The following is an 18954-nucleotide window of genomic DNA, read 5'->3' on the forward strand; positions in this document are numbered from 1 at the left end:
GGAGGGGGACAAAACAGAAGAGACTCATAAATATGGAGAACAAACTAAGGGTTACAGGAGGGATTCTGGGAGGGGGGAGTGGGCTAAATGGGTAAAGGGCACTAAGGAATCTACTCCTGAAATCATTGTTGCACTATATGCTAACTAATTTGGATGTAAATTTAAAAAAATAAAAAATAAAATAAATAAATAAATAAAAATGCATTTGAGCTGCCTAAATAAATAAATAAATAAACCGGAGAAAAATTATTCATGTTCTAGTAATAACTAAAAATTACACATTTAAAAAGATTTGGCAGTTCTGTTTGGTAGATTTAAATGTTGAAAATGTCATCACTAGGACTTAACCAGTGTAAACAAATGGATCTCCAAATTAACCCTTTCTCTCCAGTTACCAATTTTAGTTGCCACTGCACAGCTAAGTTGTTAACCCAAATGATCTATAATAATCATGATCTTGCTGTGAGAAGTAAATTAATTTTGTTTGTGTTTGATGGAAAAAACTGCAGTAATTTAAACATTTCTATTTTATATTTAGCTTGATTCTTCTTTCAGCTGTGTGGAACACAAGTCTTTTTTTCCCCAAAAAACTTCAAGGGGAAGACCCTTCCTGCTCTTTTAATATAAGAAAATCAAGTTTTTCCACCCTCATATATTTATGCAAGTCCAGTTCTGACATGAGGATCAAGGCTCTTGAGGAAGAGAGATCCTATTTAAATAATTTTGCTAAGAGGCTGGACTATTCCTCCTGTATTTGTAATAAAAAATATTTTATTTTTTATTTTATCATGTTACTCCTAATCTTTTATTGTCCATTGTCATAGATATTTCATCATTTCATTGTTAATTTTATTTTTTCTAAAGTATTTTAAAAACAAGTATTGCATTTTATTCACAAGTTGGAAGTGTATTATATATTTTTAATTTTTTTTTCTTAGGATCTCAAGGAGAGTCACCAACTTCGGTAAAATCTTCAGTCTCTTCAAGGCAGTCTGATGAAAATGTGACAAAATTGGACCACAGTACAACTACAGATAAACAAACACCTAAGAAAAAAATTGTCAAGCAAGGACACACACCTTTGCCTAAGGTTAATGCAAAAATAGTGGCAATGCCTAAAAACTTAAATCAGTCTAAGAAAGGTGAAGCTTTGAATAATAAAGATGCAAAACAGAAAATGCTTCCTGGACAGATTACATTGAAAACTCAGCCTTCTTCTCAAAGACCTTTAAAAAGTGAAACATGTGTTGTCCAAAAAAGCATGCTTCATGATGTACATGATAGTAAAAACAAGGACAATATTTCTGAACAGAAGCCTCATGAACCGCTAATTAATCTCACATTAGAAATCAGCAGTACAGAAGCATTCCGGTCATCATGCATACCTGACCCACAAAAGCCATTAAACAATCAAGGGAAAGAGAAATTAGAATGCCAAAGTATTTCAGATTTGGAAAAATCAAAATGTGAACTGGAATCAAAACAGATGTGTTCAGATAAAAGTGAAACAAAATTTTCCAGCAAAGAAACACATCAGCACAAGACAGCTAAAATATATTGTCATTCTGATGCGAGTGATAATGTAGATCCAAAATTTTATAACACCACTGCCCTAAAATCCACGATTTCAGATCCCAGTGTAAACTCCCTGAACTCTCATCCAGTTTGTGATTTAGACTCTGCAGATGCAGAGCAAAGGCATTCAGTATCAGATAGAGAGAAGCAAGAAGTGAGAAAAGATACAAACAAAAAATTAAACATTAAATGTGACAAAGATGTTTTACCGTGTGTTCCTGAAAGGACAAATGGTACCTTAAATTCTGTCCAAGATGACAGGAAATCTAAAATTCTTGTTGAAGAACAGACAGTTCCTAGTCACTTGTCTGATGACTCTGCTATGAGTGAAATCAAACATGCTACAGCAGACTCAGATATTTCCTCCAAGTCTGTTTTGGAACAAATATCAGGAAAAACTTCTCCTAAAGATATGGAAACAACAGAAACTCCAGAGAGCCACGAAACTCCAGAAGTTCCATTCATGAGTCATTGGAATTTGAGTACCAGTGGTATGCATCAGAGAGAGAGTCCTGAATCTGACACTGGCAGTGCTACCACATCCTCTGATGACATAAAGCCCAGATCTGAAGACTATGATGCTGGAGGGTCTCAGGATGATGACGGGTCCAATGACAGAGGTATTTCTAAATGTGGCACAATGCTGTGCCATGATTTTCTTGGGAGAAGTAGCAGTGATACCAGTACTCCTGAAGAATTAAAAATATACGATAGTAACTTAAGAATTGAAGTGAAAATGAAAAAGCAAAGTAGTAATGATCTTTTCCAAATTAATTCAACAAGCGATGATGAGATTCCTAGGAAAAGGACAGAAATTTGGTCTAGATCTACAGTAGTCTACCCTAGGGAAAAAGAAAATGTTCTACGAGGCAGTGTCCAGTTTGCTCAGGAAGTAGATCAGGTTTCTTCCTCGGCAGATGAAACAGAAGATGAAAGATCCGAAGCTGAAAATGTTGGAGAAAATTTCTCTACATCTAACTCAGCTCCTCAGCAGTTTCAGGGAATAATTAATTTAGCTTTTGAAGATGCAACAGAAAATGAAAGTCACGAGTTTTCTGCAACTAAAAATTTTAAAAGATCCGTTTTACTTTCAGTAGATGAATGTGAAGAACTAGGATCTGATGAAGGGGAAGTCCATACTCCTTTTCAGCCTTCTGTAGATTCTCTGTCACCTTCTGATGTTTTTGATGGCATTTCTCATGAACATCATGGAAGGACCTGCTATTCCAGGTACTCACAAGGAAGTGAAGGTAGTATTTCAGAATGTAAACAAGATAAAGGCAATAGCGTATATAAAAACGAAAGCTCTCTCTTGGGTCGCAGTAGTACTGACTCATTGAGAAGAGATAAACAGAGTACTTCAGCCACAGGAAAAAAGTACACAGTAGATGTCCTGTCCAAAGGAGATAGACAGCTTCTTCCAGAAGATAGAAAGGTAAATTGCAGAAGCGATGTGGATAATGACTTTCAGCAACGCAGCAAACTCTCAGATAGTGATATAAAATCTCAAGAAAGACCATGTCATTTGGAGCTTCATCAAAGAGAACCCAATTCTGACATACCAAAGAACAGCTCTACAAAATTTCTGGACTCCTGTCGGAGTCAACTTCTGCCTCAGGAAGGTCAAGTAAAAGAGAACCATTCTACAGCTACCAAAAGAGCTAATATTGCTTTATCTGCAGGTAATGTACAGAAATAGAAATGCTAAATACATAAGAAAATGAGTTTATAGAATTTTAACTTGGATGTAGCCCTGAGTGTTGTATTTTATTTAGACAGAGTAATTACTTAAGCAACAGATTGAAATTTCAAATGAAAACCTACATTTCTTAATAATATGAAATTAGCTAGTTACTCTTTATTGTTCACTTAAAATCTTAGTGTGGAATTAAGATCTAGTAAAAATTTGATTATTAGAGCTAATCTATTAAGAGATTTTACATGAAAGAATAAAGAGAAAAACTTAGTTTGCTATTATTTAGTTATTTATGTCTAATTTAACATAGAATTCTTGACTATTAGAAATTTTATTATACATTGAATATGATTTATGGACTATGCTAGTATATATCTAAGAGGGCTGTGCAATAATTATAGTAATATGTAACTAAAAGCACTGAACTATTTTAACTAGATTAATTATTATAATTTATATACATTTTACAGAGATTAAGACTTTCAGGATCACTATACTTCTAAAAGTTTCAAGTAAAAAGATAAATTTCCTAAAAGAGATTATATTTAGAAGCAATGATAATATATGAAAAAAGCCCAGGCTTATTTCATATGTATAGATGATTTCCTGTCTAGTTGTTTTGTGTGTTTGTCTTCCTTATTATAGTAATTTGAACTGATGACTCACATTTAAAATATGCAATAGTGGCTGACAGAGTAGCTATTATATATCAGAACTAAGAAAAATACTGATCAATAGCCCTTGTTCAGCAAAATCATAACAATAGGGAGGGAACTCTTTAAAGTTGTACTTTTTTGTTTGTCCTTGCTTGCATCCTCCTTTGCATGTGCAATATACAAATAAGGCTTTAGATAAAATGTATTTATTCCCCTTTTGGAACTGACTTACCTTAAAAGTCACCATCAAATGACCATGTCTTTTTTTCTCTTTACGTTTCTATTGTAGTGAATTAGACACATGTGCACATTCTATGTTTATGTTTAAGTAATTTTTGTTGTTTTTTTTGTATCACAAGTTTCAAATTAAAGTATGGAGAATTATTGTTAGTTGCCTATGTTGATTTTGCTGCTAAACATCCTTCAATTGTTTTATTTTTTTTTAATTTAGAAAAAGAAATGCCTCAGTAATCCTGTCAATTTTGTATAAATGTTATTTTTCCCATTCTATGTTTTTTTGGACTATAACTATTATATTGTTTTAATATTGTTCTACAAAATCTGAGGGGTACCAACATGTGCAATTTTTACATTGTATAGTATTATGAATTATTTCAGGATACATAGATGATTGTGACACACTGGCACAAACCTACATGTATGACCATCGGCCTTCAAAAACCCTCTCTCCAATATATGAGATGGATGTAGTAGAAGCATTTGAGCAGAAAATGGAATCAGAAACACATGTTACAGACATGGATTTTGAAGATGATCAGCACTTTGCAGAACAAGATTGGACACTCTTAAAGCAACTGCTGTCTGAACAGGATTCAAACTTAAATATTACGAATTCTGTTCCTGAAGACTTAAATTTAGCACAGTATCTAATCAATCAGACATTACTTTTAGCACGAGACAGCTCAAAACCTCAGGGTAAAGCACATGTTGACACTTTGAACAGATGGAGTGAACTAACCTCTCCACTTGATTCCTCAGCAAGTATCACCATGGCTAGTTTTTCCTCTGAAGATTGTTCACCCCAAGGGGAATGGACAATTCTAGAACTGGAAACTCAGCATTAACAGTATTAACACTTTGGAAAATTTTTAACAATGCCCCCCTTTATTTTTGATGCTTATATCCTAATAATAATTGCGTTAGCCAGAGATAGACTGTCCTTAATAATGAAGGAGTCTTTCTAATTTATTAAGGTAACATAGTTTGTTTATTAATATGATATCACATGTAGAAAAAAGATGGTTTTCTAAAATTTTTGAGCATGTTTTATTAATTATTAGAGAAATTAGTGGACTTACAACGAGCCCTTCAGTTGTCCTTTCCTAACTGATCATTTGTTCACTTGTTTATAATTCAAGAATTTAAAATGTGAATGCACAAGTAGACCAGTCCATTTACTTTTTGCTCTGCATATGGTAACAGTAATTTAACAATAAAAAACCTATTGTGCTTGTGTTCAATTTATGTAGAGTTAATCAGTGAGTAACATTCAAACTCAGGTTTGTGTGATTGACCCTGACAGGTGAATATTAGAAAAACCCTTCATTTTCCCAACAGTGCAGATCCAGGAAATTGTGAAGTACATGTACCTCAAATTTCAATCACATTGTTACTAAAACCGAGAAATGGAATCCCTTGTAACTCTTTTTGAGGTATATCCAAAAAGAGATATCTGCCCTCGTTCAAAAGATGTGGGGAAACTGTCCATTTGTTTTACCTAGATAGACTTTCTTTATAGTTAATCGCTCTTCATTTTCCATTCCACTTAGAGATATTTTGGGACTGTCCCAGCAATAAACGTGCACTAAATATTAATTTTAAAATGGGTACATGAGGGGGACGCCTGCTTGGCTCAGTCGGTTTAGTGTCCAACTCTTGATTTCAGCTCAGGTCATGATCTCACAGTTTGTGAGGCCTTTGTTGGGATCTGTGCATGAGTGAAGAGCCTGCTTGGGATTCTGTCTCTCCCTCTCTGCCCCTCCCCCACTCTGTCTCTCTCTTCTCTCTCAAAATAAATAAACTTAAGGGCGCCTGGGTGGCTCAGTTGGTTAAACGGCCGACTTTGGCTCAGGTCATGATCTCGCGGTCCGTGAGTTCGAGCCCCGTGTCGGGCTCTGTGCTGACAGCTCAGAGCCCGGAGCCTGTTTCAGATTCTGTGTCTCCCTCTCTCTGACCCTCCCCCGTTCATGCTCTGTCTCTCTCTGTCTCAAAAATAAATAAACGTTAAAAAAATTTTTTTTTAATAAATAAATAAACTTAAAAAAAATAAAACAGGTACACGAGGCAATTGAGTACTGAGTTAAACTGCATGTGTGCGTATATGGGCACATACACGCATGTATGTTTTCTCCACATGTCTATATATTCTAGATTCTTACTTCCTTGATTAGATTGTCTTTCAGTCTGTAATTCTGGTAGCAAGGCAAAGATAAAAATATCTTCTACAAAATGGTACTGGAGAATGAACACTTGGATACCTACTTGATATTAGTAGACACTGCCTTTAGGATGATGAAATTTAGTAGAGTTAACTTCTCTCAAAGCTATGTAACTAACTCATAATTTCTCTATAATATGTCAAAAGTAGGAAAAACTTAGTTTTTGTTTCTAATTCCTTTTCTAAATAATGGTTTTCAAAAAATTATTAAACATAGAGTGAATGTATCGAATATCAACAATCATATGAATGCACAGTCATTTGTTATTCTTATATAATAACATGATTATGTTAACGTTAGCCACTAACCTGTTATACCATAAATTTGCTATGCCTTTTTAAACTACGCAAGTTCTGCAGGAGGCACTCATTCATTCCAACAGTCAAGAAATAGGCATTGGTTCTATGCACTGAGGTACAAAGATAAATAGGGTTCGATTCCTGCTCCCCACCCAAAAAAAAGAGAGTTCAGTTTCTAGTGAGGAGAAAAACCATGTAAGAGAAAGGTTAAAATATAGTAGTATTATAAGAACGTTGTATTTTCAAGCTGGATGAGAATTTAGAGATTAGTCTAATCCCTTCAGATTCAAAAAAGGACTCTGAAGTCCAGAGGAATTAAAAGATTGCCCAAGGTCCCACAGCTAATTTGTGGCTACAATCTAATATTCCTTAATTTTAATTTGATGTTATTTCTGCCACACAACATAGTCATTTGATTTTTATCATAAAACCTGAGAGGATGTATATCTATACGTAGTTTGTAATATAAAGAAGTAATGTATGATAGAGTCAGAAACCATGCAGATTCCCAAGACATTGTTATTTTCCTTTTTTTCAAATGAGAAATTACTTTTATGTGTTATTTTTAATAAATGCCTCAGAAGTTCAACAATTTATAAATGAAACTTCTTTCTCAGTTATAAGGTCTTTAAAACTTTGTTCTTAAACTACTAGACATTAAAAAGCCATTCAATTTCATGTCACATCTGCAAATAGGTAATAGGGAAGGCATTTTGCTTAAGTAATGACCTCTTAGGTAATTTCAGGACATGTGTGTTTTCTTATCATGCTCTTTTGTGTATGATATCTCTACCAGTCTGTTTACTGTGGGACTCTTCGGGCTAGTACTTCATGATTTAACAAACACAAAGCGAAAAATGATGCTAACATTTATTTAGCTCCTATTATATGTTAGATATCATGCTAAGTGTTTTAAATATGCACTAACACATTTAATTCTCACAGCAGTTCTATGAGATTTGTCTTATCATCTTTATTTTTCACATGAAGAAACTGATATAGAGTCCTTACTCTGGATTAACTACCCTAATGGAAGAAACTAAAAGAGAAATAATACACTATACTATTGTTATATACATACATACATTATATACATACATTATTACATATATACATGCATTATATACATTATATACATACATTGTATTGTATACATACATACATATTGTATACATTCTATACATACATATACATATGTATATATACATACATACATTATATACATACAATAACAGTTGTATATGGTCAGAGTTGTGTGAGCCTAGAGGGAGAAGCCATGAACACAACAGCTTGTGAGGAAGAGATTAGAGAAAGCTTCTTAGAGCAACTAATATTCCGTGACTCCTTCAGAATTTCTATAAAGGGCTTAGTGACTGCAATCTAGTTGGAAGTATAGGCCAGGGGACTTAGCTTGAAGCTGCACTTGTATAGAAAGTACTTCGCTTGTACTTAGATTGTATGTTATATATTGATAAAAATAGGTATGTTCTTAAAGGATGCCTTTGTACATAGTTGGAAATTGCAAAAAGTCCCAATTGTCCATGCCAAAAAAAAGAAAATCTTATTTTTATTTTGATTTGGCTTGCTTTGGAGGACTGGTAAAGATTATGTAAACAATTTAAAGCCCCTTTATACCATCTCTTGGAGCAATCAAGTAACCAGATGCTGGCTTTCAAGGATGAGTAAGAATTTGCTTGGTGATAGGGCATTCTGGACACAACAGTGCATTAAGGAATGGTGACCATGATGTGTGTTGAGGATGGGGAGGAAGAGTGATAGGAAAGGCTGAGCTGGAGTTAGATTCTTAAAGTTATTAAAAAACTATGCTATTGTGTTTGATTAGTCCAAACCCTGGATTTAGTAGACATTATGTCTCCTTCCATGGTGCATTCCTTTATTTACTTATTTTTATAACAACGATTTCTTTTTTTTTTTTTTCCTTCAAGTTTATTTGAGAGAGAGAGAGACAGAGAAAGAGAGAATCCCAACCAGGCTCAGCACTGTCAGCTTGGATCCAGATGTGGGGCTCTAACGCATGAAGAGTGAAATCATGACCTGAACTGAAATCAAGAGTCAGACGCTTAACCACTGAGCCACCCAGGCACCCCGTTTTATTTATTTTTGACTCTAAATAGAAAAGCTTTCCATGTTTTGAGGAAATAACCACCTACAATCACAATGGGTAGTTATCAACGTTTTTTAAGGAGTTAGGCAACAAAGCCAGGTGTGTTTCAGGAAGATAACTGTCAGCACTAGTGAAGACGGCCTGGTTTGGAGAAGTGCCCAAATCCCAGGTTGCAATTAAAATAGTTTTGTCAACCTTAGAAATGAGGAACGGAGGAGGATTTGGTAACAAAGACATTACAGATTGTGGCTATAGAACTTGGTAGATAATTAAGATGGTGGAAGAAGATGGAAAGGAATTTTATAATTGCTATCAAAAATAGCATTTATTCCACACATATTTGAGGGCCTACGATATTCCGAGAACTATGCTAGTGCTGAGGATAAAAAGATGAATAGCATAGTATCTGTCCTAGAGCATCTCAGTTTAGTGAGGGAGAGATTGAACAAAAATTATGAAATTGTAATGTTAAATGTCATAATAAGGTTCTGTATAAAGTGTAGTCAGTGCATAAAGGAAAGGGAAATAATGGGAAGATAATTGGATAGGCTCCTGTACTATTTTAGGATTAGTGGGAGTTCACAAGGCAAAAGAAGAGGCATACTCTTGGCAGAAAGAGTTGAGAGGCAATGGGAAATTCTGGTTGTTCCATATGGCTGTAGAGAAGGGAACAGATGGTAAGGACACGGGATAAGGATAAAGTTGGATGGGGATGTAGAGTCCAGGGAGTAACACAATCAGATTTGCACTTTAGAAAGATCACTCTGGAAGCAGTATGTAGAATGGAAGGGAGCAGGTGACAAGGCAGGAAGACCAGTGATGAGTATTACAGTAACCAAGGCTTGAACAAGAGCAATGGCTGTGGAGATAGAGAGGTGTGGACATATTTGAGAGATTTAAGATGTGGGTTGGAAAAACTTAGTGACTGACATGGGGATGAGAGGAGGGAGTCATCTTAGAAGACTCAGGTCTCTGACTGGGGTGCCTGGGTAGTTAGTTGATGATGTCATTAGCCAAAAACTGAAGTAATCTTAGGATGAGTTTAATTTTGGACATACTGAGTTTGATCTGCCTGTGGGACATTCAAAGGGCTGAGGACAAAACACTGTGGAATAGGAAAAAGAAAAGCCTGAGAAGGAGACTGAAAAGGAATATTCTGAAGTAAAAGAATTAGGAGGCTAAGGTGAAGAGGAGAGAGTGGTGAATGTATAATCTCACTACTAACCAGAGAAGGGCAAATCAAGGCAAGTCATTCTATTTTTACTGATCAAACTGAAAGGATTTTTTAAAAAATTCAGTGTTAGCAAGAGAATGATAAATTTGGGATAATCATATGTTGCTACAGGAATATAAATTACCTTTCCTGTAAGTAATTAGGCGATCTATATCATGAATGTTTATAACTTCCTATCTGAACCTAGTCCTTTCCCTTTTAGGGCTCTCCCATTAAGAATAAGAACCTGAGGGGCGCCTGGGTGGCTCAGTTGGTTGAGCCTCCAACCTCGGCTCAGGTCATGATCTCCTGGTCTGTGAGTTCAAGCCCCGCGTTGGGCTCTGTGCTGACAGCTCAGAGCCTGGAGCCTGCTTCTGATTCTGTGTCTCCTCTCTCTGCCCCTCCACCACTTGTGCTCTCTCTCAAAAACTAAATAAACATAAAAAAAATTTTTTTTAAAGAATAAGAATCTGAGACCTAGATACAGTAGTGAAAATTGAAAACTAGCTAAATGTTAACAGTAGTGGAAGGCTAAATAAATTATGGTACATCTATAACACATTATGCAATGATTACAATTGTTTGCAAAACATCTGTTTAATGCCAAGGGAAGATGCTCAAAAGAAAAAACCCAGGATATATATTTATAATATCCCAGTTTTCCATACTTATAGGTATATGGAAAAAGGGACTGGAAGGAAATAAGTAAAAATGTTAATGGTGGTTATGGTTAAGTGATACTGATTATTTTTACCTTTTAACTCATATATTTTCCATGTGTTCTACAAAGCACAGAAAAATAAGTAGGTTTGTTTGTTTGTTTTGGGGTAAGTAATAGTTAACAGTGTTGCTGTTTGCAATGTCAAGGTGCACACCTAGACTAGTTCATTATATTTGGACATTATGATTTTACTGGTAGCTTTTGTCCGTTGGTGTTTTTTAGAGTAGTAGGAAGGGCAGAAATGTGAGCAGAAGGTAAAGAAGTAAAACTTATTCTTTCAAGGAAGCTGACTAAAATGAAGACAGTGGTAGTTTGTTTTTAAGATAGAAGTAACTTAAGCACTTTGAAACTAAGAAGCTGGGAATAATGAATTAGGACCATCAAGGAAGAGGCAGGAGGCAGTGGGATCAAGCACAAAGGGTGCTGACACAGGGCACTTCAAAGACCTCGGGTATTTAATATAACTGAAGCACTGAATTCATGTGGTACAGCAGTGGAAAATAAAGCTGGAAAAGTACAGGCAAGCCAAAACACGAAGAACCCTGTAAGCCATGCTAAGGACTATAAACAAGCCAGTTAGGCAAAAATATTTAAATTTTGTTTAAAAGGCAAATACATTATAGGACCTTTATTAAGATTACTTTAGCTGTATAGTGTGAAAATATTTTGGGACAAGAAGAGACTGGAGAAAGGAAGACCTGTAAGGGGGTCATTGGAACAATTAAAGAAAAAAAATGAGGCCCAAGCTTAAGAAGTAATAGCAAGGATAGAAATGAGAGGATGGATTTGAGAGATAACTGGAGGCAGAATGAACAAAATGTGGTTGCCAAGTGAGAGTAAAGACTTGGGAAAAGGGATAAAACTGATTCCCTCCCCATATTCCATAATTCTAACAAGTAAAATAATGGAAGGCTGATGGTTCCTGATTAGAAAAAAGATAATGTCAGGGGCGCCTGGGTGGCCCAGTCAATTAAGCATCTGACTTTGGCTCAGGTCTTGATCTCATTGTTCATGAGTTCAAGCCCCACGTCAGGCTCTGTGCTGACAGCTCAGAGCCTGGAGCTGGCTTTAGATTCTGTCTCCCTCTCTGCCTCTCCCCCGTTCAGGTTCTGTCTCTGTCTCAAATAAACACACACACATACGCACAAAATGTTCAATTTTGACATGTTGCATTTGAGATACAACTGAGACACAATATAATGTCTTTGAAAATTCAGAAACCCAACAAACTATGACCTTTCTACTCCTACCCCATCTTCTGCTAGTTTGGGGGGGATTTGGGCAGGTGGAAGTGGGAACTTGGTTTGGCTTAGTTTAATGATCTATTGCTAGATCAGAATTACTTATACACTCTTCTCCAGTGATATTTATATTATTTTCATATTGTAAATTATTTTTTTTAATTTTTTTAATGTTTATTTTTTAGAGAGAGAGAGAGAGAGAGAGAGAGCAGGGGACGGGCACAGAGAGAGGGGAGACAGAGAATCCAAAGCAGGCTCCAGGCTCCGAGCTGTCAGCACAGAGCCCGATGCAGGGCTCAAACCCATGAACTGCGAGATCATGACCTGAGTTGAAGTTGGACACTTACCCGACTGAGCCACCAAGAATTTATTGTAAATTCTTATACCAAGAGTACTTTGAATCTGGCTTAGTAAGATATGAGAAGTATACATTTCTATCATGTTAATAAGGCATGAGTTACTTTTAGTGTCCATGATCCATTTTTCATAGAGTGGTTCCTTAACCACTTCCAAATTTAGCCAACATTAGCATAAGAATTTTAATTTTGAGAATTTCAATTCAATTCTGATTCTACATATATATATATGTGTGTGTGTGTATATATATTTATATATCCCAACCAATTAAGTAATTTCCAAATCAGCAAAATACTAAGAAAAATACCTTCACACAATGACATATTTTTCCCTAAAAGAGTTTTCATATAAAATGTACTGAAGTTTATCCCTTTTCTTCCCATTTAAGCTCAATTTTAGCCTGGCAAGAGAATTATGTAAAAAATTGAAATAGAAATATACCTACATTTTTAAAAAATTTTTTTTTCAACGTTTATTTATTTTTTGGGACAGAGAGAGACAGAGCATGAACGGGGGAGGGGCAGAGAGAGAGGGAGACACAGAATCGAAAACAGGCTCCAGGCTCTGAGCCATCAGCCCAGAGCCTAACGCGGGGCTGGAACTCACGGACCGCGAGATCGTGACCTGGCTGAAGTGGGACGCTTAACCGACTGCGCCACCCAGGCGCCCCCCTACATTTTTTTAATGTTTACTTATTTGTTTTTGAGAGAGAACACAAGCGGGAAGAGGCAGAGAGGGAGACACAGAATCTTAAGCAGGTTCCGAGCTGTCAGCACAGAGCCGACAAGGGGCTCAAACCCACGAAGTGTGAGATCATGACCTGAGTTGAAATCAGATGCTCAACTGACTGAGCCACCCACACACCCTGAATTTATATCTACATTTAAACTATTACGTGTTTAGGAAAGAAGATCCCTAACATCCTTACAAAATTATCCTTTTACTTAGACCCATGCAACTCTCAAAACATGCATAATCTACTTTAAAGTCAAGAAGGTAAATAAAGTACTTTCTTATAGTTTCTGATTTAGAGTGAATTATAAAGAACAATACTCAAGTTTAAGAAGTTAGAAAAACAATTTCAAATAGAATCCAAAAGAAAGGAATTAATACAAACAATAGTGGAACTTAATTAGAAATCAGAGAGGGGTGCCTGGGTAGTTCAGTCGGTTAAGTGCCTGACTCTTGATTTTGGTGCAGGCATGATCTCACGGTTTGTGAGATCGAGCCCAGCATCAGGCTCCATGCCAACAGAGCTGAGCCTCTTGGGATTTATCTCTCCCTCTCTCTCTCTGCCCCTCCCCAGCTCACACATGCACGCTCTCTCTCTTCTCTCAAAATAAACTTAAAAAGAAATCAGAGAAAGAGTTGAAACTGACAAGTCTAAGAGCTGATTCTTTAAAAACACACACTAGCTTAATGGAGAGAAAAGCATAAATACACAATATTAGAGATGAAATGACATAAAATGATAAAGCACTGTTTTGTACAACTACATACAAAAGAGTTGAAAACCTGGATGAAATGGACGACTTCTAGAGAAATCTAAATTACCAAAATAGGCTTAAAAAGAGAAAATATATGCCTTGGAAGAAACTGAAGAAACATTCAGAATCTTTCATTTTGGAATATGGAGAAAAAAGAAAAGCCCTCAGATGCAATTAAAGAAGCCGCTATAGTGTGATCACCAAAAGCTGACTAAAGATAGCATAAATCAGAAAATTATGGAATAATATCACTTATAATAATGAATGCAAAATTCCTAAAAGGTTCAGAAATATGGAATATGTGGAAATTTATTTAAGTAATGCAAGATGATTTAATGTTGGGAAACCTATTCGTATAGTACATCCATATTAATAGATTAAATATAGAAAAATAATATCATTGTCTCCATAGGTACCAATAATTTGAAACAATGAAACCAAGAGTACTATAAGAAAACATACATAGGGTTTTCATATAATCTTTTCTTTTTTAAATAACTTTTTTTTTTTTTAAGAGAGAGCATGTAAGCAGGGGAGAGGAACAGAGGGAGAGAGAATCTTAAGCAGGCTCCACTCATCTTGGAACCTGACATGGGGCTCAATCCCATGACCCTGGGATCATGACCTGAACCTAAATCAAGAGTCAGATGCTTAACTGACTGAGCCACTGAGGCACCCTTAATATAATCTTGAAATAAGAAAGCGCATGAACCTCAAAAATATGAAATTCTGGAAAAATTTAAGATTGATAATTTGGCTATTTAAAATTTAGAACTAGGGGCGCCTGAGTGGCTCAGTCGGTTAAGCGTCCAACTTCGGCTCAGGTCATGATCTCACAGTTTGTGAGTTCGAGTCCCATGTCAGGCTCTGTGCTTACAGCTCAGAGCCTGGGGCCTGCTTCAGATTCTGTGTCTCCCCCTCTCTCTGACCCTCTCCTACTTGCTCTCTCAAAAATAAATACACATTAAAAAATAAATAAATAAAATTTAGAACTAATATATGCCCAAAATACTACAGACAGAATGAAAAGCAAAACATAAAAGTGGGGGGAAATTTTTTCATTTTAAGAAAAATTAAAATGCAAACAGCTGGTAAACAATGAAAAGATGTTTGGGCACCTGGGCGGCTCAGTTGGTTAAGCCTCTGACTTTGGCCTCATGATCTGAGGGTCATGATCTCACTCACAGTTTGTGGGTTTGAGCCTCACATCAGGCTCTGTGCTAACAGTGGAGAGCCTGCTTCAGATTCTCTCCCTCTCTCTCTCAGCCCCTCCCCTGCTTGTGCATGCATGTGCTCTTATCTCAAAAATAAATGAATAAACTTAAAAAAAAAAAAAAGATGTTTAACCAGACTCATGATTAAGAAGCATAGAGAGCCACCTGGATGGTTCATTAGGTTAAGCGTCTGATTCTTGATTTCAGCTCAGGTCACGATCTCATGGTCATGTGATCAAGCCCACGTTGGGCTCTGTGCTGGGTGTAAAGCTTGCTTAACATTCTCTCTCCTTCTCCCTCTGCCCCTCTCCTGAACTCACTCACTCTCTCTCTCTCAAAAATAAACAAATAAATGAAAGCACTAGAAAACCATAAAAGGTTTTTGAAAATATAAATAGATTCAGTAACATATTTAATAAGTTAGAATATTGTAAGTAAAATAAGTGAATATCCACTAACCCGTTTTAATTACAAATTACAAATGAAAACAAATTAGATGCTTAAAAAATTATTGGAACTAATTGGATTCAATTAACTAATTGAAATACATGAAAGTAGAAAAAGAATTCCAAGTATTACTATACTATACAAGTTTAAATTATTGATCAAATCAGATAACTGATTGGAATTCAATTTCAACTTAATTGTGAAAATCAAGCTAGAATTCTGGGAAGATTACATTAAATTCAATTCAAGAACAGAGTGTGGGATGATTGTGCTTTTCATAGTCAATGAGATAAGAAAATCTAAAAATTACTAAGGAGGAAATGAAAATATTTTGGGCTGTCATATGTAGCACAAATACCTGAGTCAATTTATATTACCACACAGATTTATTTGTACCATGTCATTGTCAAGCAGCTATTATTACCATCAGAGATATAACACCCTTATTTGCCTTTTAAATTTTTAAATTTATTTAGAAGCAGGAAAAAATCATAAGTTCATTGGTTAGTTTCATCTTCCATAAATTGTTGCTTAAAAATTTCTGATCATTTCAAAACTTACTTGAACATAATGTTGATGTGACATCTTAGAAACAACAATTCAGTCAGTAGGTTCTAAAATTAGTAATACTACTAAATGAAAAATATTACATGTGTAAGAATTCTCAGGGAAAAAAATGTCAGTTTTACCAAGTACATTTTTGTAAAGATGTGACTGACTAGTTACCTGAGTCATCTGTGGGAGTGATGCTTCATTTGTATGTGAAAATAATCTCATTTTCATGTTTCAGTTCCCTTTATTTTAATCACCAATAATATTATATCTTTATTCATTTTGATCAACTGTTTACCCTAAATGAAAAGTTGAAGTATATATAGTTTCTTCCTTTACATAATTTATATTCCAAATATTTCATAATAGAAAACTAGAGAAGCAATTAGGAGTCATATTTGCAGGAAATTTGACCAAGATTTATATTCTTAATATATAAATACCTTATATATCAATCAGAAGAATGCCTAGCAGAAAACTAGGCAAAAGGTACAAACAAAATTAATTAAAGAAAATAGAAAGGATCAATAAAAATACAGTGAATGATAAAATGTTTTATATAGTAGTAAAGAGGTACAAAACAAAACATGTTCATCTGCCTAATTGATAAACAAAATTATGAAACCTATGATATCTAGAGTACAGCGACATCGGCATTACATTCATGTATTGTTGGTGTAAGTGTAAATTGGTGCAGACTTCCTGGAAAGCACTTTGGCAATAGGAATATGAGCCATAAAAATCTTTATAATCATTGACTTGGTAATCTCACTTTTAGAAACTTAATGAATAATCAGAAATAGTTGAAAACATACACGTACTCGTATGTGTATATTTTTAAAGTCTTGCCATAAAGGAATAAATAAGTTATTTTATTTCAGTGTATAGGGATATTAAACCACTAATAAATATTTTATAAGAACATCTGATTTGCAAAATGCTCACAGTAAAATGAAGGAGATATTAATGTGTGTGTGTATATATATGTATATATAGTATAATCCATTTATGATAAAGACTGCTATGATAGTCTCTTGTGTCAGTTCAGCTAGGCTCTAGTACTGAGTAATTTAATCAAACACTAACCTAGGTGTTGCTGTGAGGTATTTTGTAAATGTATTTATCCTCTATAATCACTTGACCAAGTATAAGAGATTATCCTTGGTAATGTGACTGGGCCGCATCCAATCAGTTGAAGACCTTACAAGCACAAACTGAAGTTTTCTGGAGAAGAAGAAATTCTGCCTCCAGACTGAAGCATCAACTCATGTCTGAGTTCCCAACCTGATCTACAAATTTCAGACTTGGCAGCCCCCACAATCCTGTGGGTTGATTCCTTGAAATAAATCTCTTACTATGTATCTCCAATTGGTTCTGTGTCTCTGGACAACCTGACTGGTGCAACTACTAATATCCTACCCTAGTATCTATTCTCCTTTTCTTTCCTTGTAGAACCCTGAATTTATAGCTGGGAACTTGGCTACTCGGAATAAATACTACATTTCCCTGCCTTACTTGCAGCTAATTATAACCTTGTGACCAGGTTCTGACCAATGAAATAGAAATAACAGTGTTGAGTAGCACTTTCTAAAAGTTTATCTAAAGAGGTTGGGTTTTCCTTCTCTTCTTCCCTGTCAAGCTGCCTGGAGCATAAATGTGCCATAAGGGTGAGTGCCACACCCTGGTGATAGCAGAGTGGAAAGCTACCAGGAATCTGCATCCCTAAATACCTCATGAAACCACTGTATCAACCCTGGACTACCTACAGACCAACCCTGGACTGCTATTACATGAGGGAAGAGGATTTTGTATATTAGACTTAGCATTTTCAACTACTATTAACTGAATGTTCTCTTCTATGCAGCCAGACCTAATCCTATTTATCATACATATGAATATATAACTAAAGATAACTATACCAATATATTGGTAGTAGTTAGCTCTGGATTTGGGAATGTGTTCTTGTTATACTATTTTTTCTGCTTTTTACATTAGGAATGTATTGGGGTGCCTGTCTGGCTCAGTACATAGAGAATGCAACTCTTGATCTTGGGGTCATGAGTTTGAGCCCCACATTGGATGTAGTGTTTACTTAAGAAAAATAAAATTGAAATTAAAATATATTAATTACTGGTATACTAAAATTTTTTAATAAAACTTAAAATGGTGGGAATTATTTTTCCTAACAATTTTGATCATAATTGTAGCTATTGTAATTGACACATAAGGTACACATATGTGTAACTAACACATAATTGACACATAAGATGAATCTCATTTTGTGTCTTTAAAAGATAGATGATAAGGGGGCACCTGGATGGCTCAGTGAGTTAGGTGTGTCTGACTTTGGCTCAGTTTGTGATCTCACAGTCATGGTTTTAAGCCCTGTATCGGGTTCTGCACTGACAGCTTGGAGCCTACTTCGAATTCTCTGTCTCCCCCTCTCTCGTTCTCTCTCTGCCCCTCCGCTGCTTATGCTCTCTCTCTCTCTCCCTGTCTCTCAAATCAACATTAAAAAAAAAAAAAAAAAGATGATAGGGAAACACCTGGGTGGTTCAGTCAGTTAAGTGTCTGACTCTTGATTTCAGCTCAGGTCATGATCTCAGCACAGAGCTTGATCGGGATTCTCTCTCTCTCCATCTCCCATGGTCCCACCACTGCACACTACACACTCCCCCCCCTTCTCTTAAAATAAATAAACTTAAAAAAAAAAAGACAGATGATAGGGACTTCAGGGGAGATGTCAGAGTAGGAGGATCCTAAGCTCACTTTGTCCCATGGATACAACTAGATAACACCCATGTCAGTGTAATTACCCAGAAAATGACCCAAAGACTGGCAGAACCAACTCTCCACAGCCAAATGTAAAGAAGAGGCCACATCAAAGAGGGTAGGAAGGGCAGAGACTCGAT

At 35.7% G+C, this 18954-nt stretch overlaps 1 protein-coding gene across 2 annotated transcripts in view; it reads left to right on the forward strand.

The window, feature by feature from the left end:
* The window catches only part of BTBD8 (BTB domain containing 8), a 116748-nt gene extending 98636 nt beyond the window's left edge, over positions 1–18112 (forward strand). The window contains exons 17-18 of one of the 2 annotated variants that reach the window (XM_043575565.1): positions 939–3257; positions 17682–18112. In XM_043575565.1, the coding sequence (XP_043431500.1) occupies positions 939–3257; positions 17682–17707 (2345 nt within the window). In that variant the 3' untranslated portion in view covers positions 17708–18112. Of the gene's footprint in view, positions 1–938; positions 3258–4545; positions 5409–17681 lie in introns of those variants that run through there. The other variant, XM_043575564.1, reaches the window with a different exon arrangement.
* Positions 18113–18954: the final 842 nt, after the last annotated feature.

The sequence above is a fragment of the Prionailurus bengalensis genome, chromosome C1 (assembly GCF_016509475.1).
Source record: "Prionailurus bengalensis isolate Pbe53 chromosome C1, Fcat_Pben_1.1_paternal_pri, whole genome shotgun sequence".
Classification (NCBI taxonomy): Eukaryota; Metazoa; Chordata; class Mammalia; order Carnivora; family Felidae; genus Prionailurus; species Prionailurus bengalensis.